Consider the following 26,324-nt stretch of genomic DNA (forward strand, 5'->3'; position numbering starts at 1 on the left):
TAAATTTATTAATAGTCTATTTGGAAACACTGGACAATGTGGGATTTCTGCTATATATTAGACATTTTTATAATGAAATGTTTATACCAATGTTTATGCCTGGTATGAAGCTGTGGCTTGATGTTATGTAATCTTGAAGATTAATCCACTGGGTATTTGGAATAGAAAGCATTGATCTAAATGTTGTTACACTGTGACAAGTTCCACACAATTAGCATATGGAAACAATTATCTTTCACAGAAAACAACAAAATTCCTGTTGTAAGTCATAAATAGCATGTACTATGTCATAAGCTGCAACCTATAGGAGTGTATAACAATTGGCTCTGGGTATCTTCTTACCAGGCTATTTAATTTTAAGGTGTAGAAAGATTTTCAGTGTTCAGTAACTGAATCCCAAAATTAAAATGCAAAAAGTGTATTTTATACTTTTAACAGATATCCTCAAAATCATTTATTTGGGAATTTTAAATATGGCAAATGGTAACCTTTTTTTCACCAAATGATAGCATTTTATTTAATTAGTTTTTCTGCTTCAACTCTGTTGTCATCCCCTCAGTCCTCAAAAAACCCACTCTTGCCCCCTTCTGTCATTGCAAATTACTGTCTCATCTTCAACTTCCCTTTCCTCCATAAAAGCTTTGAACCTGTTGTCACCTCCTTAATCCATGTCCATATTTCTCACAACTCCATCTCTCACTTGAGTCAGATTTCTGACACTATCCCAACACCGAAATAGCCCTTATCAAAGTCACAAATGACATGCTCTGTGACTGTACCTGTGGTAAACAATCCCTTTAACTAATCCTTCTTGATCTTTCTACAACCATTGACATGGTTGACCATGCCATCCTTCACCAATTTCTCTCCATCGTCCAGCTGGGTGGGACTACCACCAGAGAATCGTTTGAAAATGCTTCTCTTCCAGTACCTGCGCTGTTACCTCTGGAGTCTCACAAGGATCTATTCCAGCTCCCCTCCTATTTCTTATTCAAATGCTGTTTCTCAGTGACATCATCCAAAAACACAACAGCAAGCTCCACATGTACACCAAAATACCCACTTCTACCTCATCACCACATTTCACAATGCCTCTGTTGTTTTTGATTTGTCACTGCTTATCAGAAATCTAGTCCTGGACAAGCAGGAATTTCTACCAGTGATGCCTTGCTAAGATGAATGCCATCATCTTCAGTCCTTACCACAAACTCCATTCCATTGCCACTGACTCCATCAGGTTTCCCTGGCCATTGCCTGAGGTTGACCCAGAACATTCACAACCTTGGTGTCATATTTGACCCTGAGATGAATTTTCAACCACATATCCACTCCACCACCAAGGCAACCTATTTCTACTTCCCTAACCTTACTTGTTTTCACTCTTGCCTCAATTTATCTGCAGCTGAAACCCTTATTTATTCCTTTGTTTCCTCGCGTCTTGACTATTCCAAAGCTCTCAAATCCATTCTCCCATTTTCCATGCTCTACAAACTTGAACTCATCCAAAGCCATGCTGCCCATATCCTAATTCACCCCAAGTCTCATTTACATATCACTTCTGTGCTCGCTGACTGACAATGGCTCCTGGTTTCACAATGCCTTGGTTTAAAATTCTTATTCTTCTTTTCAAATCCGTCAATGGCCTCTCCCTTCTCTATCCCTGTAACCTCCTCTAGTCATACAAATCTCTGACACCTCCAATTTTGGCCACTTGTCCACCTCTGATTTTAATCGCTCCACCGTTTGTGGCTGTGCCCTCAGTTATCTCGGCCCTAAATTCTGCAATTCCCTCCCCAAGTTTTTCCACCTCTCTACCTCTCTGTCCTTCCAGATGCTCTTTAAAACCTAACTTTTACCAAGTCCCTGCCCTAATATTTAATTATGCGGCTTGGTGTCAAATGTTGTTTGATAATGCTCCTGTGAACCATCTTGGTATATTTTCCTATGTGAGCAAAATTCTAGCTCATAGAATAAAAAGGAAAGTAGGCAGTTGGATAAGAAATTGCTGAGTGACAGGAAACAGAGTAATGATAAATGGTTGTTTTTCAGATTGGAGGAAGGTCTATAGTAGAGTTCCTCAGGGGTTAGTGTTGGGACTCTTGCTCGTCTTAAAAAATGTTAATGACGTAGACTGTGGGGGTGTGCAGGGCATGATTTAAAAATTGGTGAGTGATACAAAGATTGGAAGCATAATCAACTGTGATGAGCATAGTCTTGAACTTTAAAAGGACATAGACATATTGGTGGATTGGGCAGACAAATGGCAGATGAAATTCAATGCAGAGAAATGTGAGGTGATTCATTTGGCAGGAAGAATGTGGAAAGACAGTATAAAATAAAGGGAGAAACTCTAAAGGAGGTACAGGAACAAAGGGACCTCGGATTATATGGACATAAATCATTAAGGTGACAGGGCATGTTGAGAGAGCAGTTAATAAAGCATATGGTATCCTAGGTTTTATTAAGAGGGGCATTGAGTACAAGAGAGGGAGGTCATGTTAAACTTGTATAAGACACTAGTTAGGCCTCATCTGGAGTAATGCGTCCAGTTCTGGATGCCATACTTGAGGAAGGATATGAAGGCATTGGAGAAAGTACAATGGAGATTCACAAGAATAATTCCAGCGATAAACCGCTGTAGCTATGAGGATAGATTGGAGAGGTTGGGACTGTTTTCCTTGGAGAAAAGAAGGCTGAGAGGAGATTTGATAAAGGTATTCAAGATCCTTAGGGGTATGGACAGGGTAAATAGTGAGAAATGTTCCCTCTCAAGAGTACATCAAGAACTAGAGGGCACAGATTCAAATTAATGGGCAAAAGGAGTAGAAATGATGTGAGGAAAAATTTTTTCACCCAAAGGGTGGTTGGAGTCTAGAACGAACTTCCTGAAAGGGTGGTGGAGGCAGGTTTGATCGAGGTATTCAAAGGGGAATTGGATTACTATCAGAAAGAAAGGATATGCAAGGTTATGGGGATAAGGCAGGGGAGTGGGATTAGGTAGATTGCTCTTTCAGCAAGCCAGTGCTGACTCGGTGGGCCGAATGGCCTCCTTCTGCACCGTGAAGATTCTGTTAGATGCATTTTATAAATCAAGTTGTTGCAATTGCAGCAAAACACATTGCAAAGTGTATGACCACCCTTAGAAGACAGAATGGTTCAGACAGAAAATAGATTGTTATAACTACCATCATAACACCTACACTAAGTACCATTTAATATCTTTAGATAATAATTAACGTTGTATGAAACCAGATGGGGCCTTATGTTTCAATGTACCGAAATAAGATTGTTGATACCACAACCCAACCACAACTGGAAAGCATAAAAAGCCCAAAGCTATTTTCTCACCACATCTCCTGAAGATTTAAAATGCTAACAAAACATTGGGATTTCTTTCTAGGGATGCAGAATTTGAAAGAAATTAAGTTACATTAAACTTGTAAATGACCCTGTTCATGCTGCACTTATTACTGTGCACAGTTCTGGCCTTCACACTACAAGAAGAAGCACCAGAGAAAGTTCAAAAAGATTTAGAAGGATGGCACCAGAACAGAGAGTGTAAGAAAGATGGAACAAGTTGGGATTTCTCCTTTAGAAAAGCAAAAACCTACAGGTGACCTGATCAGAGACCTTCAAAATTAGGAATGGATTGGAGGTGGTAGATATGGAGGGAATATTTCCACTTGTGGGGAAATCCAAAATTAGAGGTTGTAAGAACAAGATTGTTACTAATAAACCCAATCAGGAAATAAGGAGAAATGTCTTTATTCAGTGAGTGCTTTGATTGGAGAACTTGTTGAGTTAGATAGAGGAGATTAGTGTTGAGTATAAACACCAGTGCTACTACTTCGGCTGAATGTCCTACTTCTGTGCTGTGTATTGTTTGTAAATACATGTCAAAAAAAACTTGTCACAAATTGTTTCCTTTCACAGAATTGTTACAGTGTGGAAGGAGGCCATTTGGCCCATCATGTCTGCACCAGCTCTCTGAAGATTTTAACTTAGTTCCAATCTCCTGCCTTTTTCCTGTAGCCCTTCACATTGTTTCTATTTAAATAACCATCCAATGCCCTCTTGAGTGCCTCAATTGAACTTGCCTCCACCACACTTCCAGGCAATGCATTCCTAACCCTATTTATTCACTGTGTGAAAAAGTTTTTTCTCACCTCACTTTTGCTTATTTTACAAAACACTTTAAAAATGTGCCCTCTGGTTCTCGATCTGTTTACGAACGGGAACAGTTTCTCCCCATCTACTCTGTCCAGACCCCTCATGATTTTGAAAACTTCTCCTCTCCAAGAAAAACAGTCCCAGCTTCTCTAATCTTTCCTCATAACTGAAGTGTCTCATCCCTGGAACCATTCTCATAAACCTCTTCTACACTCTCTCCAATGCGTTCACATCTTTCCTATAGTGTGACGCCCAGAACTGTACACAATACTCTAGCTGAGGTCTAACCAGTGTCTTATATAAGTTCATCATAACCTCGTTGCTCTTGTACTCTATGCCCCTATTAATGAAGTCTAGAATACTGTATGCTTTAGAAACAGCTCTCTACATGTCCTGCCACTTTAATGACTTATGTGCATAAATGCCCAGGTTTCTCTGCTCCTGCACACCCTTTAGAATAGCTTCTTTTATTTTATACTGTCTTTCCATGTTCTTTGTACCAAAGTGTATCACCTCACACTTCTCCGCATTGAACTTCATCTGCTACCTATCTGGCCACTCCACCAATGTATCAATGTCCTTTTGAAGTTCTACACTATCCTCCTCACAGTTTACAATTCTCCCAAGTTTTGTGTCATCTGCAAACTTTGAAATTTTCTCTGCACACCAAGATCTAGATCATTTAAATATATCAGGAAAAGCAAGTGTCCCAATACTGACCCCTGGGGTACTCCACTGCAAACCTTCTTCCAACCCGAAAAATACCAATTACTCATTACTCTCTGTTTCCTATCCCTCAGTCAATTTTGTATCCATGTTGCTACTGTCCCTTTTATTCCATGATCTACAACTTTCCTCACAAGTCTGTTGTGTGGCACTGTATCAAATGCCTTTTGGAAGTCCATGGTACACCACATCAATGGCCTTGCCCTCATCAACCATCTCTGTTACCTCTTCAAAAAGCTCCAGCAAGTTAGTTAGACTCGATTTTTTTTTTAATAAATCCATGCTGACCCTTCCCAATCAATCTAAATTTTTCCATATAACTATTAATTCTATCCCGAATAATTGTTTCTAGAAGTTTCCCACCACCGGAGTTAAACTGACTGGTCTGTAATTGCAGGGCAGATCTTTACAACCTTTTTTGAACAAGGACATAATGTTTGCAATTCTCCAGTTCTCCGGCACCTCTCCAGAATCCAGGGAACATTGAAAGATTATTGCCAGTGCCTCTGCAATTTCCACTCTCATTCATGAATTGCCTTACCAACTTTAAGTATCGACAGTTTATCCAGTATCTCCTCCTTATCAATTTTAAACCCTTCTACTGATAGAGTTTCCTCCTCTGTTACAATGGCCTGGGCAGGATCTGTCTCGAAGGTACAGACAGATGCAAAATATTCATTTAACACCTCAGCCAAGCCTTTTGCCTCTATGTGTAAATCCCCTTTTTGGTCCCTACTCAGCCCTACTCCTCCTTTTACCACCCTTTTACAATTGATGTGTTTATAGAATACTTTGGGATTTCCTTTTATGTTAGCCAGACTTTTTTCATAATCCATCTTTGCTTCTTGTATTTGCTTTTTCACATCCCTTCTGAACCTCTGTATTCAGCTTGGTTCTCAATTGTATTACTTTTTGCTTGCCTGGCATTGTAATTAGGGTGTTGTTGATATTCTACAGTACAAACCTTTTAAAAACAATGTGCTCTTTACTTTGAGCATTATAAATTTCTGGGCATAGTTCTAAGGTAACAAAGTAGAAATCACATACCACTGGACAAGGCTGATCTAATCCAGGGGGACCTTGTTCTCCCTTCTGTCCTTTGCTTCCTTTTTTACCTGGGTAACTTCTCTCCCCCTGTGGAGATAATTGTTGCGCATTTGAGAAAGACTAGGCAAATTGTTTGGACCCAATCAAATATAACATAGACACAACAGCCAATAGTTTTCTGTGCAAAAGGTGCAAATTTCTTTCACTGCATTCATTACAAATGCATAGTAAAATCCAGTTACATGCGCAGAAAATTACATAAAGCGGGAATGGATTCACAAACTTATCAGACACTTAAACAATACATTATTTTTGCAGTTGTCTGCAGCGTATTGAATTTTTAGAGGCTGCATTTGATGATGCCACAACTTCAGAGGGAGCATTACCCGTACATATAGTTGCAGTGCCCTATGCTCTGTAATTTCCTTCCCCAAGCTTTTCTGCCTCTCTGCTGGTGACATCCCAGGCAGCTGCCTGCATCAAAAATGGCAGAAAAAAAAATCCAGCCAGAAAAGAATTACACCCTGAAGCAGAAATTGCAAATGCGCCGCAGAACCCGCCTGCCATGGCGTTTTGTTTCAAAAGCCCAAAATCCATCCTTAGCATCTGAAACATGTGGCTTCAGGTCCTCAGGGTCTGTGCTCTGCACCTTCATATCTCTAGAATTTATATTATGTATCACTAAAGCAAATCTGAGCTCAATGCCATCAAATCAACAACATAAAAAAGCTCAAGTGAAAAAAACTCCAGGTTTGTGACGTGACTGCATTTCACAAAAGAGAATTTTCACATATGTCCTTGGGTGCTTTTACTGATGCTGAGAGTTCAATTCTAGGCACTCCCACAAGAAGTTTAGAGGGTTTAGATTAAACCTACAGGGTTACAATGAAGGGAAACAGGGTCTCCAGTACTAGGCAATTTTACATCAGAATAGACTAAAATGCATGACCCGCTCAAGAGTCATTGACTGGTTCTTCCTTAAAATATAACTGGGAATTTCCATCGATTGTAAGGTATGTAATAATAATCAGCCAGATGGCAATGGACATCAGTCAGGCTGCAGTAAACAGATAGCATAAAATATTTGAAAGACTGTTTAATATTATTTGAGAGCATTCATACTCCTACCCACACAACTGATACTTTGTATCCACCCTGTCAAGTCCCATCTATGTTGCAATAAGATCATCTCTCATTCTTCTAAACTCCAATGGGTATAAGTTCAGCCTGTTCAACCTTTCTTCATAAAATAATCCCTTCATCCCAGGAATCAGTTTTATGCTCAGTTTTGGATGAAACAGCCAGGACACCTTTTTCCTGACCTGTTAGTGACTCGCCAGGATCACCAATGCGAGTGTACAGTGGGAAACGTTTCTTCATTGAAACTGAGAAGCTGAGAAGGCCTTGACCAGTTACCCTGAAGAGCTCCAGCCACAGTCATTGAGAGGCTGCCACTCAAAGCAATTCTCTTAGAGAGTTCAGTCACTGCTTGAGAGGTGATTTTCAACTTCTTGGAAGGCTTTTTATCCGTCTAGCTCTTTATTCACCTTCAGCCACACTTCTGTGTTGCCAGCCTTCATCACAGCATGGGAGCAGCTTATGAAGCTCAACCTTGCACCCTTGATGAGGGACAAAAGGAGAAGCAACATCAACACCAAAAGTTTAAACTTTGTTCTTGGTTTTACAGCTGACCTGAATTAGGGGCTGTGCCTGATTTATCCCAATTTGGTTGATTTGGTTTTCATTTAAAAGATTATCAACACCAAAAGCATCAGCAGCAGCATCACCCACTGCCTTCTCCCCAGCTGCATGCTCCTTCACAGGGCAGATAGGATGGACACAGAGCTCCAGTTGGAAAGAGGTGTAACCCCTAACACAGGGTTTACAGGCAGAGGATCAGCTCTCTCGACATGCCTGAGCACCAGTGACTCAGGCTCTGGTTTTCACGGCAGAGCATTGCTGACCTACAGCCTCCTGGAAGAAGACCTCCTTTCCAATGGAGCAGGTGGGCACACATTGCCAGTGGCTGTTAAAGTGCCTGTCACTGGAAGGCCACCACTCTCCCATCCCACCCTAAGGCCCCACATTCTTAACTTTGCCTCTCGTCTGAGGTGTGGTGACCCTCAGGTTAAACTCACCACCAGTCGTCTCTGTCTGATGTGAGAGCAGCCTATGGTCCTCTGGGACTATGGCAACTTTCATTTCTTGCCAAATTGTGTGCTCTATTCTCCTGCAAGTAGAGAAAGCAGAGAGGAGTGAGTGTACGAAGTGGTGTGTGTGCAGATGGAGGGAAGGACAATATTTGTGGAGGGTGACTGTGAGGCAGGATGCAAGAGGGCAATAGCATGAGAGTGAGTGTGGGTGCTGGCTGTTCGGATGGGGATGTGAGGAGGTGCCTGGAGAGGGAGGAATGAGTGGATCTACAGGGTGTGTTGTCTTGAGTAACACTGTGCAGGAGAATGATGGGAAAGTCAGAGTGCGGGTCTTGGCACCTGAAAGTATTCTGCCAATCACTTCTCTGCCTCCTGAGGTCCTGGATTCTTTTGATGCACAGTCCCCAAGTTAGAGGGAGCACATGTCCGCTGCTGCTGACTTCCTCAGTCATTTCCATCCACACCTGCTTGGTTGGAGAGGTTGTCCTCTTCCTGCCATCCTTGAGATAGCTCAGCTCACTGCAGCCCCTCAGATCCTACAACAGGGCCTTCAGGTAAGAGTGAGAACCCTAGGTAGCAGCCTTCCCAAGTCTCCTCTCCATTCCTGTGGTTGCTGCAGCCTCAAAAATGCAAGTGCTGGTAAGCCATGGTAAACCAAGTTGTGGCCGTTTTAATTAGAAATCCTTCCTTTGACAGAATGAACACAGCATCACGCCCATTCTCCATGATTGGCTGCGAACCTGGAGGGGGGTTGCTGATGCTGTGGTTCAGGGAAAGAGCATCAGTAAAGCCTGCCCCAGCTGTCGACAAGTTTCTGAATTGCAAATGATCCCACAATTTGGCTAAGAACTAAGTTGGAAAAATCCACCACATGTCTGAAGCATTAATCTGATGGTGTGTTAGTGGAATTTGTACATAGTGTTATACATAAACAGAGTGAACAGTATAGAAATTGATTAATACACTGAGCAGATTTTGCATTGGTCTGATTTAGGTTTGAGCTTTGGAATTTTGCTGACGTAAATTTAAATTACAGTCATTCATATCGCTTCTGAACTTTCTGAACTGGTAGTTTTGTGAGAATTTGGAGCTGAATCACACCTGCTGGTGAATTTAGATAATGATAGTTTTTAAAAAAATTTCTAGTGTAATAACTCAAAAGAAATTGTAGTTTAAATCACACAATGCAATAGCATTTCATTTTCAGGAGACTGCCACCTTCTATAATACTCACCACCAGAAAAACCAACTTACTGAAAACCCAAAAAAAGGGTGGAACATGATCTCCACCTTATGTACCATGGAGTAACCTAGGTTAGTGCTTGTTAGCAAACAGTGACACATTGAGGAGTTCAGATGATGAACCACCTTGCCTTTCAATTTTCTGTTTTGACTAGCATATTGTGAGACTAATATTATCTGGTGAAAACCTTTCACAAATTTATTCATATTTAAAGCCAGAAAACTATAAGAAAATATAACTAAGCCAACATAATTTGGAATATCAGTTGCTAGCATATGGGAATGCATCAGCTAATGTTTCAAACTATCTCACATACACAGAAGTGCAGTTCTAATAAGGATGAATAATACTATTATAAATTTGAAACTATTAAACTATAGAGTGGACAAAACACATTTAGTATCATAACGAGCAATTGCCAATAAATAGTCTTGAAACAAGTTAATATACACGTGCTGTGTGTCAATGTGACCAAGCATTTACTTGTATTTTAACAGGAGGACATTTAGGTTGTCTCACTTCTAGAATAGAAGTCAATATTTGCAGAGTTTTCTAACATTTTATTGTTTATAATTATTCCACAATTAGTAAGTACGATCTTATTGTATCTAATTTTACACAGATTTATCCATTCTGATACCAAAGGAAGATAGGAAATCCCAAGAATATTGATCTGATGAGTTGGCACATAGTGGTAGAGGAATCTGGGATGTTGGCTGATATATGATTCTGTGCACGTGACTATGTCAAACTGTTGCTTGACAAATTAATGGAATGAGGGCAGGAATCCTCAGATGTTTTTAAGAAGGACTTTGAAGGGCTAAATGGTCTAAGTTTGCTTATGTCTTGCCCCGATCTGTTAGTTTTGAACTTTGAAGTGGTCGATTATAAGTGAGAACTTCTGTGAGCAGGCCTATAGTGATCTCTGCTACCAGTTGTGCAGAATTAGGTAGAACCTAAATTAGATTGGACAGAGGTGGCAAGGTTCCTTCCCTGAATGGCATTAGTTAGTCACTTAACTTTTCAATAACAGGTGGAATTTTCCATTCCAGGACTAAGTCCCATGGCGGGGGTGGAAACTGGGAGCATTTCCCGCTGCGGAATCCGGTGGGAATTCGCCCCAAATTGCACAATGCCAGGCTCATTAATTATGCAGTGGGGAGTGGGGGGGTCTCCCGATGTTTTTTGTCATATCCAGGCTCCATATTTAAAAAGTGCCTGGACATCAATTTACCCACCATTGAAGGAAGAGATGGCCCTCCGATCACTGGGAGCTCTGGCCTCCAGATTCACTAATGCTTCCTTGGAAGTCCTGCTCAATGCAGTAATGGCCAGGAGGGCCGTCCTCTACCCAGAGGCACAGCACACCAACCCTGCATGGGAGGAAGTCTCCAGGGTGGTCAGTGCCAGGGCTTCCACCAGAGGGCTGCCCTGCAATGGCGCAAATGGATGAATGACCTCATCTGCTCCACAAAGGTAAGTGAACTCTCAACTGTTCACACTCACTTCACTGAATGGTAGAGGGGACATGGGCCTCAGTGGCAAGGACACCATCCATGTAGCGCATGCAGAAAAGAGCTACTGAATGTTATAAGGTGATGTCTCATAGCCCCACTGCAGTCCATCTAGTCTGCAGGCGGAGAGGCCACTGTAGGTCCCTGACCCTTCCACACAGGGAGCTCAGATGCTGTCTGGGGGCGAGGTGTTGGGGGGAAAGGGTTAGGTGTTGAGGGCACAAGCAACAACTGCTAATTACATGCCTCTTTGAACCTTACTTGCATGGGATCACCACTCTGGAGGGTTTTGCCCCAGAACCCTTGTGGACAACCTGCAGTGCACCAATCACGTGGCACACAATCCAGTGGGTTATTTGTAAGACCAGTAACATGAAAAAGATACATGAAACCCAATTGGTCTCAGCCCCATCTTCTTTCTTTGTGCAGGAAAAGTTGAGGTACAACAGGAGAGAGGGGGTAAGAGAGAGAAAGAAAGAGTGAGAGAGATTTTAAAAATGGCCTAGGCAGACCCTTGAAGGCTGCCAGGGAAGAACATATCCTCTGTGTTGTGAACACTGTAGTTATGGCACCAAGTGCAGCTAGAGGCGACAGGCGGGAGGGCAGGTCGGGTTGGCACTCAGCCCCGTTTTTGGATGAGTGCCTCGCAGTCCTCCTAGAGGAGGTGGCTGCCAGGAGAGATGCCCTTGTCCCCAGAGATGGAAGGAGGAGGCCACCGCACCTAATAAAAAGAGATTGGGAGGAGGTGGCAGTGCTGGTCAGCAGCCACAACCTTGTGCTGCGCACATGGGTGCAGTGCTGCAAAAGGTTTAACAACTTGCTGCTCTCTGGAAGGGTGAGTACCGTGTTGGCATGGATCAGTGTGCAGAAGTGTTAAGGTCTGGCCATTCCCCCACGGAGTTTGGGGGTGCTAGAGTCTGAGTGCCAACTGTCAATGACACCTGAACTGGCCAAGGGGGTGAGCCCTGGCTGCTTGGACTAAGTGCCTTGTGGCTTGAGGGCCACGACTCGGATGTGCCCTGCAAGGTGCTCCTCAGGTGGGGTTGGCCAGGCTGCAATGGCGCTGCAGGTAAAGAGTGGATCAATCAATGCTCCTCTGTCATTTCAGGAGAAGACAACTCATAACAACATTGAAAGGTAGCGGACGTGTGGAGGCCCCGCCAAACCTCCTAATCATAACCAGATTTGAGCAGGACACCTTAGAGCTGGAGAGGAGCCACACATCTCAGTCAACTGGCCGTGGAGAGGCTGGGGTGTCAGATAAAGATAAGAGTTAAGAGCACAGAGGTGAGAGTTTCGGATGGTGTAAAAATTCTTGTGTAGTCTCGGAATTGATGAGAGCCTCAAAACTGGAGTCTCCATTGATCATTGAAAGACGATGGCACCATGATGCAGATCTCCATTGTCTCACCAGGGTGTCTGGCATGCACAGTGACAGTGTGATGACTTAAACTAATGACATGTTGTTGTTCTCCCTTAGATTCACCAGCATGCACTCAATTGCAGGACCCTGACAAGCCACCCCTGATGCTACAGGACTGCCAGACTTCAAATGCACTTATGTCACACCCGCTCTCTGAACCAGGCACCAGTGCAAATACCAGCATCTCGGTGGGTATAAGATCTTCGGCTAGAATGTTGGAGAAAAGCAGTGAGAGCACTTCACGATCACTTGAGGAGCAGGCGGAGGCAGAGAGTGCCCAGGGCGCTGGCAGTCGGAGGACTGCTCGACGATGCTCAGTCAAAGGCTGATGATGAGTCTCTGGAGTCGTCCATTAGGTGGCAGGTGCTGTATGTCCAACGGGATGTGCAGGAGGATCTGGTGGAGATCCATGAGGGTACGCACTCCATGGTTTCTGTTGTGGAGTTCATGTGGAGCACGAGCACTACTTTGACCCTCATAACCGAGCGCACTACCTGCTCCATTGAGAGAGTGGTGACTCTCATGGAGAGGCAGCTCCAGGGACAGAATGAAGGGTTACTGGGATGGCACTCGGACCTGCAAGCCCTCACCCAGGGAATGACTTCAGGTGGTCCATGCCAGTGTGGGAGATGGATGAGACACCCAGTATCACAGCTAGGTGCCCGTCCAGAAATGGCGAGCAGGGAGGTCCAGAGCGACCTCATGTTGGTGCACGAGCTGCCTGTCATCTCTGCAGGCTCCTCTCAGGGTGTTCCGAATGATGGCAGCAGCTCCTCTGCCCCTCTGTCAGTGACCATGACATATAATGAGGCTGCGATGACTGGGGAGATGCCAGCTGTGGCACTGACTGCTCCACTGGCCAGAGGACAACAGCCAAGGTCACTGAGGCCAACAAGACAGTGGAGTCAGCAGGCTGTCTCCAATGCTGCTGCCAGCGTGGGGCGGGTGGGGGGTGGGGTGGGGTGGGGGAGAGTGGTGGTGGGTGGGGTGGCACCAAGACGTAGCACTCGCAAATGTAAGTTTAAGGCACCATGAGTGCGAGAGGGACTGGTCACGGGTGATCTTCTGTTCTGTAATGTTTTGGTTATGTTTACTGGTCTGGGAATTAAGACCAGAAAAGGTGTTGTTGATTTTTTTGGATTGTCAAAATGAGATAAATTTTGTTTTTGTCCTGATGGCCTGAGTATGCTTCACCTGAGTATTTTTTTGGGTGCAGGTTATGCCAGTATGTAATGCTGGACGTGAGTGGCTCGAAACTTTTTGCACAGGTACTGAGTGGACTTTGGGTTCATATGAAAGGGTCATTTCAGACATCCGGGATGGAGGCGTCAACTCTGGCATGAGGTGGAAGCAGATCTTTGGCAGCCCGAGAGCCCCTGCCTGACTCCTTGAGGGAAGAGGCACCAGGAGGGAGGTTGAGACGCCACGTTCCCTCTCTTGCATACCCATATAGAAAGCTCAGCCATGGCTACAGTGATGGAGTGTAGTTCTACGCGCCTCTCTGGGTGTTCTGCTGGATCAGGTTCTCCATGGCATCCTCCACCCTCCCTATGGAGGCCTTGATGCGGGCACAGGCCGGCACCACTTCATCAGCCAGCAGACAGACTCCTCCGCCTCACGTGCCGCTCTGTTGAGGGCCTCTGCCATCTCTGCCTGACATTCCCCCTCCTCTTGCAGCTTCCCCAGCATCTTGTGAATGGCGCATCCCAGAGTCTTGTCATCCAACTTGGACGTTGCTTCTGTCACCAGCTTGACACAACTGTGGACAGCTGATTGGGACACTCCACAAAGATCCCCCACTGACCCCTGGAAAAAGCCAGAGACATTCAAGTTGAGGGCCATAGAAACCATAGAAAAGTTACAGCACAGAAGGAGGCCATTCGGCCCATCTTGACCATGCCAGTCTGAGGACACCCAGGTGCCCTTTCTAATCCCACCCTCCTGCACCCGGCCCATAGCCTTGCAGCTTACAGCACTTTAGGTGCAGATCCAGGTACTTTTTAAAAGAGTTTAAAGTTTCCGCCTCTACCACCAACTTGGGCAGCAACTTCCAGACGCCAACAATCCTCTGTGTAAAAAAAGTTCTTCATGTTCTCCCTACACCTTCTGCCACTTATCTTGAATCTATGTCCCCTGGTTCTAGAATTCTCCACCAAGGGAAACAATTTTATCCTGTCCATTCTATCTATTCCCCTCATAATTTTATACACCTCAATCAAGTCACCTCTCAGTCTTCTTCGTTCTAAGGAAAATAACCCCAACCTATTCACTACCTCCTCATAGCTACACTTTTCTAACCCTGGCAACATTTTTGTAAACCTCCTCTGCACTCTCTCCAAAGCTATTACATCCTTCCTGTAATGTGATGACCAGAACTGCACAGAATACTCCAGTTGTAGCCTCACCAGTGTTTTATACAATTCCAACATTATATCCTTACTTTTATATTCAATACCTCTGCCAATGAAGGAGAGCATTCCATAAGCCTTCTTTACAAACTTATCTACTTGAATTGCTGCCTTCAGGGACCTGTGTACTTGTACGCCAAGATCTCTCACTTCATCTACCCCTCTCAGTATATTCCCATTTATTGTATAATCCCTGTAACTGTTTGACCTCCCTAAATGTATGATCTCACACTTCTCTATGTAAAAATCCATTTGCCACTTTACCTCCCACTCCACCTACCCATCCATATTGTTTTGGAGATTATGGCTATCCTCTCACTATCCACTAATCGGCCAATCATTGCTTCAAAGGGTTTCTGTTTGAGTTTGTCTCCTCATGGCAAGCAGATCACGTGGGAATTTCACTGAACTCAGGTGTTTATCATGCCTTCACCATCCCTCTTTTCAGAATGTTGTGTTTCACCTTAAGATAAAGGGGATATTTTAAACATAACTACCTTGTAAAGTTCGGATTGCATGACATTATCTCCAAACTGATTCTACATCTTGATCTTCTGATCCAAAATCATTTCTCATGACTGTCCTGATCTCATCCTTTATTAACAGAGCTACCCCATCTCATTTTCCCTTCTTCATATCCTTTTGAAATGTCAAATACCCTTAATATTTAGTTCACAATCTTGGTTAGTTGCAATCATGACTTTGTAATGGCTATCATACATACATTTATTTCTATTTGGGCTATCAATTCATCCATCATTTTATGAAAGCTGTGTGCATTCAGATGAAGAGGCTTTAATTCTATCCTTTTAACATTTTTCCCTTCTCTGACCTTATTTGCTGGTGTACTGTTATGTATGTATGCTCTGTCTTTTCCTAATGCACTCTGGTTATCATTACCTGTAATGCTATCCTGCACTATTACCTTCTCTGGCCCTTTAACTAATTAAATTTCCTCTCATTTGAATCCTTTCCCCGACTATTCAGTTTAAAGCCTTCTCTATAGCCCTAATTATTCAATTTGCCAGGACACTAAACCCAGCATAATTTAAGTGAGCACAAAGGAACACCTGCCTATTTCTCCAGTACTGCCGCCTGTGTTACACGAATTGAAACCCATTTTTCCCATGCCAATCTTCAAGCCACATGTTCATGATCTTATTTACTCTGTGCCAATTTGCTCGTGGCTCAGGTAACAATCCAGAGATTACTACGTTTGTGGTTCTGTTTTTTAAATTTAGTCCCTAGTTACTCATATTCTCTTGGCAGAAGCTTTCATCCTACCCATGTTGTTGGTACCCACACAGATCACAGCAACTTGATCCTTCTCCTCCTCCTAGCTCCTCTCCAGCCCTGAGGTTGAACAACACAGCCTTCAGGACTTGCATTCTGGGTTGCAGTGAAGAGTATCTATTTCTCCCAACTATATTGTTCATACTTCTACATTCCTTTTTACTCCCTCAACCTGAATTGCCCCCCACTCCCGTACCATGGTGTTGTGGTCAGTTTGCTCATTGGCCCTCTAGTCCCCGCTCTCATCCACACCGGCTGCAAGAATGTCAAACCTGTTGGCCAAGTGCAAGTGCTGTGGACCATGCGTGTTGACCACAAGACACAAATGACCAACCTGTGACATTGCAACTTTTTCTCAGAGAAGTGTTCATGCCACCATTGCCACTCCTTATCCACCTACGACAAATCCTGAAGAAGTGAAAGATGAAAATTATGAAGAACTAGAATCTTTCGTATAGTGCTAAGATCAGATGAACGCATCACCCTTGGTGATTTCAATGCCAGAGTTAGGACATACCATCAGATCTGGAAGGGAGTTATAGGGAGGAACAGAACTGGTAATAGCAATAGCCTCTTCTGCTGAATACGTGTGCAGAGTATGACCTCCTCATTCTATCTGCCAAACTGAAACAAAATATCCTGGTTCCCCCCTCCCACTTTAAACACTGGCATTAATTGACTATGATATTGTTAGAAGGAACAGGCAGAATGCCACAAATAACGCACGAATTAGGACCGCCGTGACCTTCAGAGCCACTGACATGGGGTTTCCACCCACACAGTTGGAGGCGATCTCAGGCCCAATCATAAGACAAATGGAGATCACTGTCTTCCTTGAGAGGCGGAGCCTCCATCGGCATTGCACCTCGGACATATTGAGGAAGCTGCATTGCTGCCTGTAAACCCTGGCAGCAGGATAGTGGTGTCTTCTGCGGCCCCTTTTGCCTTGGACTTCCCGCTGGGTCTGCAGCCGTTGTGCCTGCACCTCTCCTCCCACAGGTCGCTCCCCTGGAAGCTGCACTGGGACACCTGGCCCCCTCTCTCTTCTGCCCCTGCCTTCCTCCTCAGAGGACGGGCCACGAGTGGAGACCACAATCCCCATTACCAGGGTAACAGAAGGCTGTCTGAAGGATCCACACAGTCAAAATCCTCTTGGGGCCTTGGAGGCATCAATGAGTCCTGAAATGAAGCCCCGAAATGCTAAGAATGAAGCTCCGAACAGAGATGAAGCTCTCAAATTCAAATAAGCAGCCCACATCTGCACACCCACCTCGCCCGTTCACACCTTCACACCACCCTCGCCGTTCACACCTGCACACCACCCTCACCCGTTCACACCTGCACAGCACCATTGCTGTTCACGCCTGCACAGCACCCTCACCTGTTCACACCTGCATACCACACTTGCTGTTCACACCTGCACACCACTCTCACCTGTTCACACCTGCACACAACCCTTGCCCGTTCACACCTGCATACCACCCTTGCCGTTCACACCTGCACACCACCCTTGCCTGTTCACACCTGCACACCGCCCTCGCCTGTTCACACCTGCACAGCCCTTCCCACCCTCCCGCTCTCACCCATTTGATGACACCTGCAACATCTTTCTCTTTCCCCTACCACCCTCAACTTCGCCTGCACCCTCCCAACCCCCCTTGCAGGCCTCCATATCCACAACACCTCTTCATTCCTCTCCTCCTTGTCTATCCCCACCCCAACCCAGCATAGACCATCGCCATCTAACAGTACCTCATGGAGCCTCTCACCTGCTGCTTGAAGATCCACCTTGTGGAAGCAGCTGCACAGAGAAGATCCACATGGATGATGATCCACCCACCCACTACTGCACATGGTATTCCAGGATCCGCTCACTGGAGGCCTCCATCCCAATCTCAGCGAGCTGCCCCAGGCCTTCTTCAGGTAAGTGCCAACATTTGCACACCCTGTAGGTCCAGATGTATTCTGGACGGGTGTGAAAACCTGCTGGCAGTGAGGATGATTGAGCGGGGGAGTTAGTGGGGGGGTGGTGGTGGTGGAATAGACAGGGAGGAGAGGAATGAAGAGGTGTTGTGGGTATGGAGGCCTGCAAAGGGAGGTGGTGGGGGTGCAGGAGAAGTTGCATCTCATTAATGGTATGCAAAACAGTTTTCACACAGGCGGGAATGGCAACTCACCTTGATGGGTGGGAGCAGATTTCCTGTCACCATTTTACACTGATGGTAAACTGACTTTTCGGCTCCCGCCGCAGTGTTTCCCCCCCTGCTCACCATTAAACCTGCCTTGGGGGGTCTGGAAAATCCCGGCCAACAAATCTAGACAATAAATTATCATTTTTCTTAAAGTAAGTTTCACAACTTGCTATGGTGGGATTTGAATTCAGAACCTCTGGATTGGTAGTTCAGTACCATAACTATGACACCACTGTTTTCATTAATGTCAGGAAGTACATCTCTCGACTAATAATGTTAAATATTCAACTTCCTGCATTGTGTATGGGGAAGGAAGAGTAAGTTTAACAAATTTTAAAGCTTTCCTATGAACAGTATTCAGAAGAGAGAGGTTATTGAGGACTGGTGCAGGGTGAAGGCATCATGACTACCATGAGAAAATTGGGCCCAGACCGGCACAATGTGCTGCCTGTCACTTGAAAGCACCTGGACATCTAGGAAATGCAATCCCTCCCTGTTATTCTAGGTACCTGCAGTCAATGTACGTGTGGGAAGTGTGCTGATACATGGGCCTGAATTTTTCCCGCATCAGGCAGGCTCGCCGGGAGTGGTCGCGAAGCCAACTGCCGAACACGATCGGCTCTGCGCTGCCATTTTACGCAGGCGGGCCAATTATTTCCCGCCCAGCATAATATGCGAGCAGTAGCGAGTGCTACCTGTGCGGGGGGGAGGAGGAGAGTTGGGTCCAGCTCTCTTTCGTGAGCTCGTGGATGAGGTTTCCTAAAAAAACGTAAAGGCCACTTGGTCATTACGCCTGCCTGGCAACCATTAAGTTGGATGGGCAGCGTGAATTTGAAATTAACTGGCTCCTTAATGGCCTTAACAGGCCTTTTAGTTATCGGCGATCGTGCAGCTGACTCCGGCGTGAGCCCGCCGAACGAAATATCGCGATGATGTCGGGACGCACGCCCGATGTCGTTGCATGTCATTTTACATGCCGGCGTGTCGGGCCTGCCCCCTCCACGTCGACTGTAAAACCCTGGCCGTGTAGTTTATTCATCTTCACTGCCACTATGGGGAAGGAGATGAATTTTGTCCTCAAGGAGTACAGCCCTTCTGTAATAATCCTGATGCAGCAGTAGGCTGCAAACTGGATGATGTTGCTGAAGTCACCACCTGCAACCTAGAGTGACACCATGGCATAGAAATAAAGAACCACAGTGACCTTGACAGCCACAGGCAGTGCTGCCCATGCCCTAGTTGGCACTGTAACAAGTGACATACCTCAGAGACAGCTACCCTGGTGAAGCAGAGATATCTCACTGCTCTTCAGTGAGATTGAGGTCGGAAATGCAATTCGTAAATACCTGTGTGACGGAGGACCTCCTACAACCTCCCCTCCTTTGCTGTCTTCTCACAGCATTTACAGGTCTGTGCACTCTTTCTTGCTGCTGCCCCTCATCCTCAAGCCCCAATAATAGACCCAGCAGAGCGTGTGTGATAAAATAGAGGTGGTGGTGTCGTGGTATTGTAATTGGTCTAGTAATCCAGAGACCCCGGGTAATGTTCTGGGGACTGGGGTTCCACGGCAGATAGTGGAATTTGACTTCAATAAAAGACTGTAATTGTAAGTCTAATGAGGACCATGAAACCATTGTTGATTGTGTTATAAACCCATCTGGCTTACTAATGTCCCTTAGGGAAAGAAATCTACTGGCCTACATGTGTCTCCAGATCTACAGCAATGTGCCTGACTCTTATATAATGTAAATAAAAACAAAAAATGCTGGAAAAACACAGCAGGTCTGGCAGCATCTGTGGAACATTTTGAGTCCGTATGGCTCGAAACATTAACTGTTTCTTTCTCCACAGACCTGTGGAGCTTTTCAAGCAGTATTTTGCTTTCATCGTAGTGTCTGATTCTTAAATGCCCTCTGAAATGGCCTAGCAAGTCACTCAGCTTTTCAAGGGCAATTAGGAATGAGCAATAAATACTGACCTAGCCAGCGACTCACACGTTCCGCGAATGAATGAAAAAAAAACTTTGTTGAATTCAATGCCTAGACTCCTGCACTTCCAAAATATTGCACAGAGAACATAAAAGTAGCTACTGCAAAACAGTCAAAAGAGACACATAAGCACAAAGTAACCTAAAACAACTAACCAGAGATCGCCTTAATGTAGGTCAGGATCCCATTAGATAATGTTACTGTAAGCTGCCTCCTGACCATTCCCACCATGACTTACTGCATAGTCTTATGAATTAGTGAATCAGGTGCTGGCATAAACCAATTTCATAAAAGGAGAGAAATAATTGAAAGGCATTGACATAAACATTGTAATTGGCTCAATGTTTAAGCAAGTGACTCAGGGGTGTTTGATCCAAAGTGGTGGGTGACACACTGTGTATCGAGGGCACTTTATCAGCCCCGAAAAGTGGTAATTTTGGTACCCACTCTGCATCTGAAAAATAAGTCAAACAATGTCCAATTTCACCTCATAGTCTCCATATTTCTTCTCAAGGATTATCACTTTCACACAAGGAAAATTGAGTGGGCTGCCCCCATGCTGCCTCCCAGATCCGAATGTAAAATATGGCATAGGCTCATAAATACAACTTTATTGTGTCGGTCTCTGAAACAATGGAAGGCAAGCAGCCATGGAAATTGGAAGCCTGCCTGCCATTTTGAAATGACTAACTAACAAGCTATTGAGCTTGTTAATGACCCAATGGTTTGCAATTTTTCGTTGCCGCATTTTTCAGGCGATGGACAGGAGAAAATTTGGGAGTGTTTTATGGCAGGTATAATGAGATGGTACAAAAGCAGAAGAAAGGGGTCTGCCACCGGGAATGGCTGAATGTAGCAGCAGATTCTGCTGGTGAAAGTGGCAGCCTCTGTAAACTTAAACACTTTTGTTTAAACATTTTGGAACCTGCCATAAGAATTTAGCAAAGGTTAGGAAAGAACAGGGGGCCTTTAAACCTGTAGCCAACTTCCAGTTCGATATTACTTTTCTGCCGCACGACCTCTCAGCCTACAGTTCCGATTGGACGCAGAGCCCTCTTTGCACCTCCAATTGGTCACCTTCCAGCTGGACACCACTTATTGGCCATCCAATGCTTGATTTGATGAACTGAGACGGTGGGAGTGGGAGCGAGAGGACCACTCAGTTTCTGTTCCACCTCCCTCACCCCGGCAAAAAACATAAAATCCAGGCCATTATAACCGTAAATAAAAATGGTGCATTTAGTAAATGTGTTTTTTTAATTTACACTCTAATTAATAGTTGTTTTATGTCTCTTACCTTGTCTCCTTTTTCACCTCTGTCTCCTTTCAGTCCCCTCAGACCTGGGAAACCCTGCAAATAATAGTAGTTCTGAATGCATGGACACAATTAATAAGTGCGGGCTTTTATAGTATAGACATAACTCTCAGAATGGAAAATAATTTTTAATTTAATAAACATATTCATAGTTTTTATAAATGTATTTACTTTAGAGCTTTGAAAAATAGTTAATGGACTGGAATATTTAGACTATTTGGAGTTTTCACTCCAGGAACTTGAAGATTCAATGAGTTAGAAATTGCGAGGCTGTAATAAAACTGATGTATGAACCAGTTGGCAATATGCAATGTTTCTCTATTCAGCATCACCAAGATTCTAACATATAACTATGTTTATACAGCAGTAATTCCCCACTAGAACATAAGAATTATTTAATGTCTTGAGGAACTGGAAGAACAAACCATCAGGAAGAAACTTAAAACAAATAAATAATTTAAAGAATGCTGCTGGTGTTTCCAGCATTTGCTTTTTATTTCAGATTTCCAATATCTGCAGCATTTTGCTTTTCCTGACCTTTGTTTCTGTTGGCAAAACAATTAATAGTAGATGAGGATAAGGGAAACTTTTTACATCTTGATGTGTCACAAAACTATAATATTTTTCATAATATTATTGCAGTCTTTTGGGTTCTGTCTGTGTGCCTGATTTAATTGAATTGGAGTCAGATAGACTGCAAGGTTGAAATTATCAAAAGAGTCTGGTGTAAAGCAGACTTTTGAAATGGAGGTGGACAAGAGGACGAGGGTTCCACAGATAAGGTATGAATGAAATTTGCACTTTTAGATAAATGAAGGGGTTGTTTGATTTTTGAAGGGATGGTAGGATGTTTACAACTAACAAGGCAAGTAAGGCCAAGCAGTATGTTTACTTTCCCCAAAGGTACTGACAATATTGGCAACATGAAAGATTTTTATATGGGAAAAGTGAATTTCCAAAGACATGTAGAACAATGGGAGTTTACACTTAAAGAGAGAGAAACATATATAAAGAAGGATGGAAGGCTATGTGGGGGGTGGCCGTGTAACATCTTGAAAGGTACACCTTGTAAAGTAGCCTTGGGGAAAAGCCTCGAGCCACTTTTGCAGAAGTCTGCTGTGTCCAGTAACTGAAGTTGTGGGAAAAAGCCTTTGGAATTTCAGTGTTAGGTGGGTGAATGTGGTAACCTTGCTGGATTGCCTATTTAAATTTAAAATCTATTTTGAACCATTGCCTTAAAGGGGGTGTGTAGTTGGGAGTGAGGTTAATTAGAAATTTTGATATATGTTATAATATCAAGTAATTGTAATTTTATATCTGTGTTTGAATCCTTTTCTTTTGTTAATAAATGTTTTAATTCAATTTTTAAAATCTCTAAAGTTGTTAGTGGACTCACTACTTATGAATTCAGTGCACAAATCTTCTCATAATAAATACAAATTGCAAAACTGCTGTGACAGTGTGGCCAAGTTTCCCTGCCACATCATGACAGATGGAATACTGCCTGGGCCATGGGCAAAGGAATATATTGTCATTTTGTGAATCTTAAGGATACAGAAAATGATGTATGGTACATGCAATATATTCTGTATCTCTTATCAGGTGTGGTAGCCACTTGTTCTTTCTAAAAACAAAATGATATACCTGAATCTGAATTGAAGAAATTTAGAGGTTCAGTCAGTGAATTCCAATGGCCTAATCAGATCAATTTGGCTCTCAGTTTACATCATGCTCATTAATTAGCTCTGTAACTTGTACTTTCATTATTAAATTCTACGTTATTGATTTGTTTTCCAGAAACATGGCCTTTTTTAACTATATATCTGGTGACAAAGTAGAAATCTGTAGAATTATAGCCATTGACCTCTACTTAATTAATAGTTTTATTTTCTAATTTAATAGCATACTTTAAATATTCTGTCAAAAGGTACTTACATCTAATCCTGGTTCACCAGGTTTACCCTGCATAAAAATAAGAAGGAAAACAGATACTAAGTTTCACTGCAAGAAATCTGAACTGGACCTTTGCCTTAGTAACCTGCTTCAAAATAATGCAGTACATCCTTAAAAATCACAGCTAATACCCAAAATTCAAGGAAGAGCTAGAATACAAAACATTCACGTATAAGGGAAAATGAACTGACTTGCACTCCAAGGGGGGAGCCGAGATCTGAGGAAAGCTGGTATGTGGTTGGCTGCTCCATGCAGGGCAGAGCTCAGCAAATTTGCATATATAAGGCCCCAATTTGGGGCCATTTAGAGTGCAACTGGCATTCTGCCAAGCAGCAGAGCACACCACCTCCATCTGTGGAGGTTACCATGCTAATGGGGGCAGCCATCCTGCGGCAGTCTGTAGGGAGGGCGTTTGGCATTGGAGCCAGAGGTTCTCATTGGAGATGTCCTCCTATTTGGCACCTCTAAAAAAAAGTTATTAGTTATCACCCATCCAAGGGTGCCTCCATTTTGAAGCACCCTCATGTTCCCTTAGCTGCCTCAGCAGTGCCCATCTTTCTCAGTGAGTTTGCCAAGGCTCTAGAACAGTGGCATTTGCTAGAAAAATAGTGAGGGCCAAATTTTGATATTGAAAAATTTTGATTGGGCTGCATGAGAGCAGGGTGTGGTGGGGTGGGGACAGTTGTGAGAGAAGGGGAAGGGAAGAGTTGTGAGAGTGAGGTAAAGAATTGTGGGGGGGAAGAGTTATGTGAATGGGGGGGAGGGGGAAGCATTGTGGTCTTAATTGCTCATGGGGTTACGACCCAAAGTTTTGGGAACCCCTGGCTTAGGCTGTCAATTCATCATCATAATACAGTATAAAAAATGTTATGGGGCGACATGGTAAGAAGGGCTGCAAGAAGGACAAATGACTGCAACCAAGTACAAATTCCATCATCTAGTGATAAAAAAATTTTGGAGGGAAAAAAATATTTAAAGGGACATCATTGGTAACTTCTTATTCCAGCCACAGCTGGTCCCTAAGGGCTGCTGCTGTAGGGGTTGGCCTCAGGCTGGTGTAAATCCCCCAGTGGAGGTCAAAGAGCCCAATTCCTGTGTGCAAACAAAGCTAGGGCTGTTAATATGGGGCGAGGTGCAAGGGAGTCTTGAGGCTGATGGAAGCATTACCTGACCAGCGATGAGCTACAAATGGAAGAGCAGGAGAAGCAGAAAGTCTAGGCCAATATATAAGAGCAAGGTTGTAGTGTGCATTAATGTAAATGTCTTGTGTTAAACAGCTTGTATTCTTGATGTGAAAGCATTAGAGAGAGGAGTGCAGAAAAGATTCACGAGAATGCTTCCAGGGATCAGTTACGTAGATAGATTGGAGAAGTTAGGACTGTTTTCCTTGAAGAAGAGAAGATTAGAGGAGATTTGATAGAGATATTCAAAATCATGACAGGCCTGGATGGAGTTGATAGGGGAAAAACTGTTCCCGTTGGTGGAAACATTGAGAATGAGAGGGCACCGATTTAAAGTAATTGGCAAATTAAGTGATGGAGACATGAGGAGAAACTTTTCACGTAGCGAGTGGTTAAGATCTGGAATGCATTGCCTGACCATGTGGTGGAGGCTGATTCAATGTAGGTATTCAAGAGGTAATTGACTGTTATTTGAAAAGGAACAATGTGCAGGGCTACAGGGAGAAGGCAAGGGAATGGCACTAGGTGATTTGCTCATTCAGAGAGCTGGTGCAGACACAATGGACTGAATGGCCTCTTTCTGTGCGGTACCAATTCTCTGATTCTTACCTTTTCTCCCTTTTGACCAGGTAGACCTGTAAGACCTATGGAACCAGGATTTCCCTACAAAGGAGAGATAGCATTATTAATTAAATCCATCATTCAATTCCTATGATTTGGAATATGTTTCCATTCACTTCATTGATTGATATATGTTCATGCTTGCATTGAAGATTGACTGATGACTAAGAACAGCTTTCCTGATGCCTCAAGTGATTAAGACAGTGAATAACTAAGACATACATAGGCAAATTTTAATCTTCACAACCTGGTGGCAATCTGAAATCAGCGGAATGAAAACTGGGCTTGTTCTACAGAACGTGGGTGGGTCTGTTCCACCAAATCACTGCCCAGGGGGCAAAAATGAAAATTTACTTCACAGATGTGAGAGGTCCTATATTTAACTTAGAATTTGTACTGAATTTACTGATTTGTCAGGATAGTGGTAACAGTACAGAGATTGGCCTCAGTGCCAAGGGCTAGGAAGGGAAAAATCTGTTTCAGTTTCCCCAGTTTCATCTCTATATGATAACACCTACTGAAAGTGTGTGTGTGTACATATACATTTGTATGGCAAGCAAAGGGAGAACTAGGTTCGGTAATGATGCCTCCCACTTGCCAGCAACCCATCAATGTTTAGCAGTGAAGGCTGATCAATGGGGTGGTGCTGGAAGGAGCCCACTCCTAAAGGAGAAATCATTGCAGATAAACAACAGCCCACCACACTACAATGCCTCACCCAGTTGTACTCATTCTGGGTCAGCAATCTAATTTTGTACTGGCAATCTAATTGGCACAATTTTAGCAACCTCATGAACCAGTTTACATGTAATTTTTTTATTCCACAATGATGGCCTGAATTTTACCCTGGGCAGGCAAGCACCATCGGCAGGCCTGGGACCGGCCAGGAATCAGGTCCATGGCCGCGATCGGCCTAAGACTGCGATTTCTCGCTGGCTGGCTAGCCAATTAAGGCCCACCCAGTGTGGAACCCGGTTTCCCAATGGTCGGAAAGGGCCGGGCGGGGGCGGGAGTCTGTCAGGTGCCGGTCCAATGGTAAACGCATGGGCGGTTTAAAAACGTCACAGGCAGCCCCTTGAATGCTGCCGGGAAGAAGC

The 26,324-nt window shown here is 43.9% G+C and overlaps 1 protein-coding gene across 4 annotated transcripts in view; it reads right to left on the minus strand.

Annotated features, from left to right (window-relative positions):
* The window catches only part of LOC121280769 (collagen alpha-1(XXIII) chain-like), a 275,471-nt gene that overhangs the window by 4,444 nt on the left and 244,703 nt on the right, over window positions 1-26,324 (minus strand). For all 4 annotated transcript variants that reach the window (XM_041192944.1, XM_041192942.1, XM_041192945.1 and 1 more), the window contains 4 exons: window positions 25,216-25,269; window positions 23,408-23,434; window positions 21,455-21,508; window positions 5,944-6,030 (listed from right to left, as the gene is read on the minus strand). In XM_041192944.1, the coding sequence (XP_041048878.1) occupies window positions 5,944-6,030; window positions 21,455-21,508; window positions 23,408-23,434; window positions 25,216-25,269 (222 nt within the window). The remainder of the gene's footprint in view (window positions 1-5,943; window positions 6,031-21,454; window positions 21,509-23,407; window positions 23,435-25,215; window positions 25,270-26,324) is intronic.

The sequence above is a fragment of the Carcharodon carcharias genome, chromosome 8, assembly GCF_017639515.1.
Source record: "Carcharodon carcharias isolate sCarCar2 chromosome 8, sCarCar2.pri, whole genome shotgun sequence".
In the NCBI taxonomy this organism is placed as follows: domain Eukaryota; kingdom Metazoa; phylum Chordata; class Chondrichthyes; order Lamniformes; family Lamnidae; genus Carcharodon; species Carcharodon carcharias.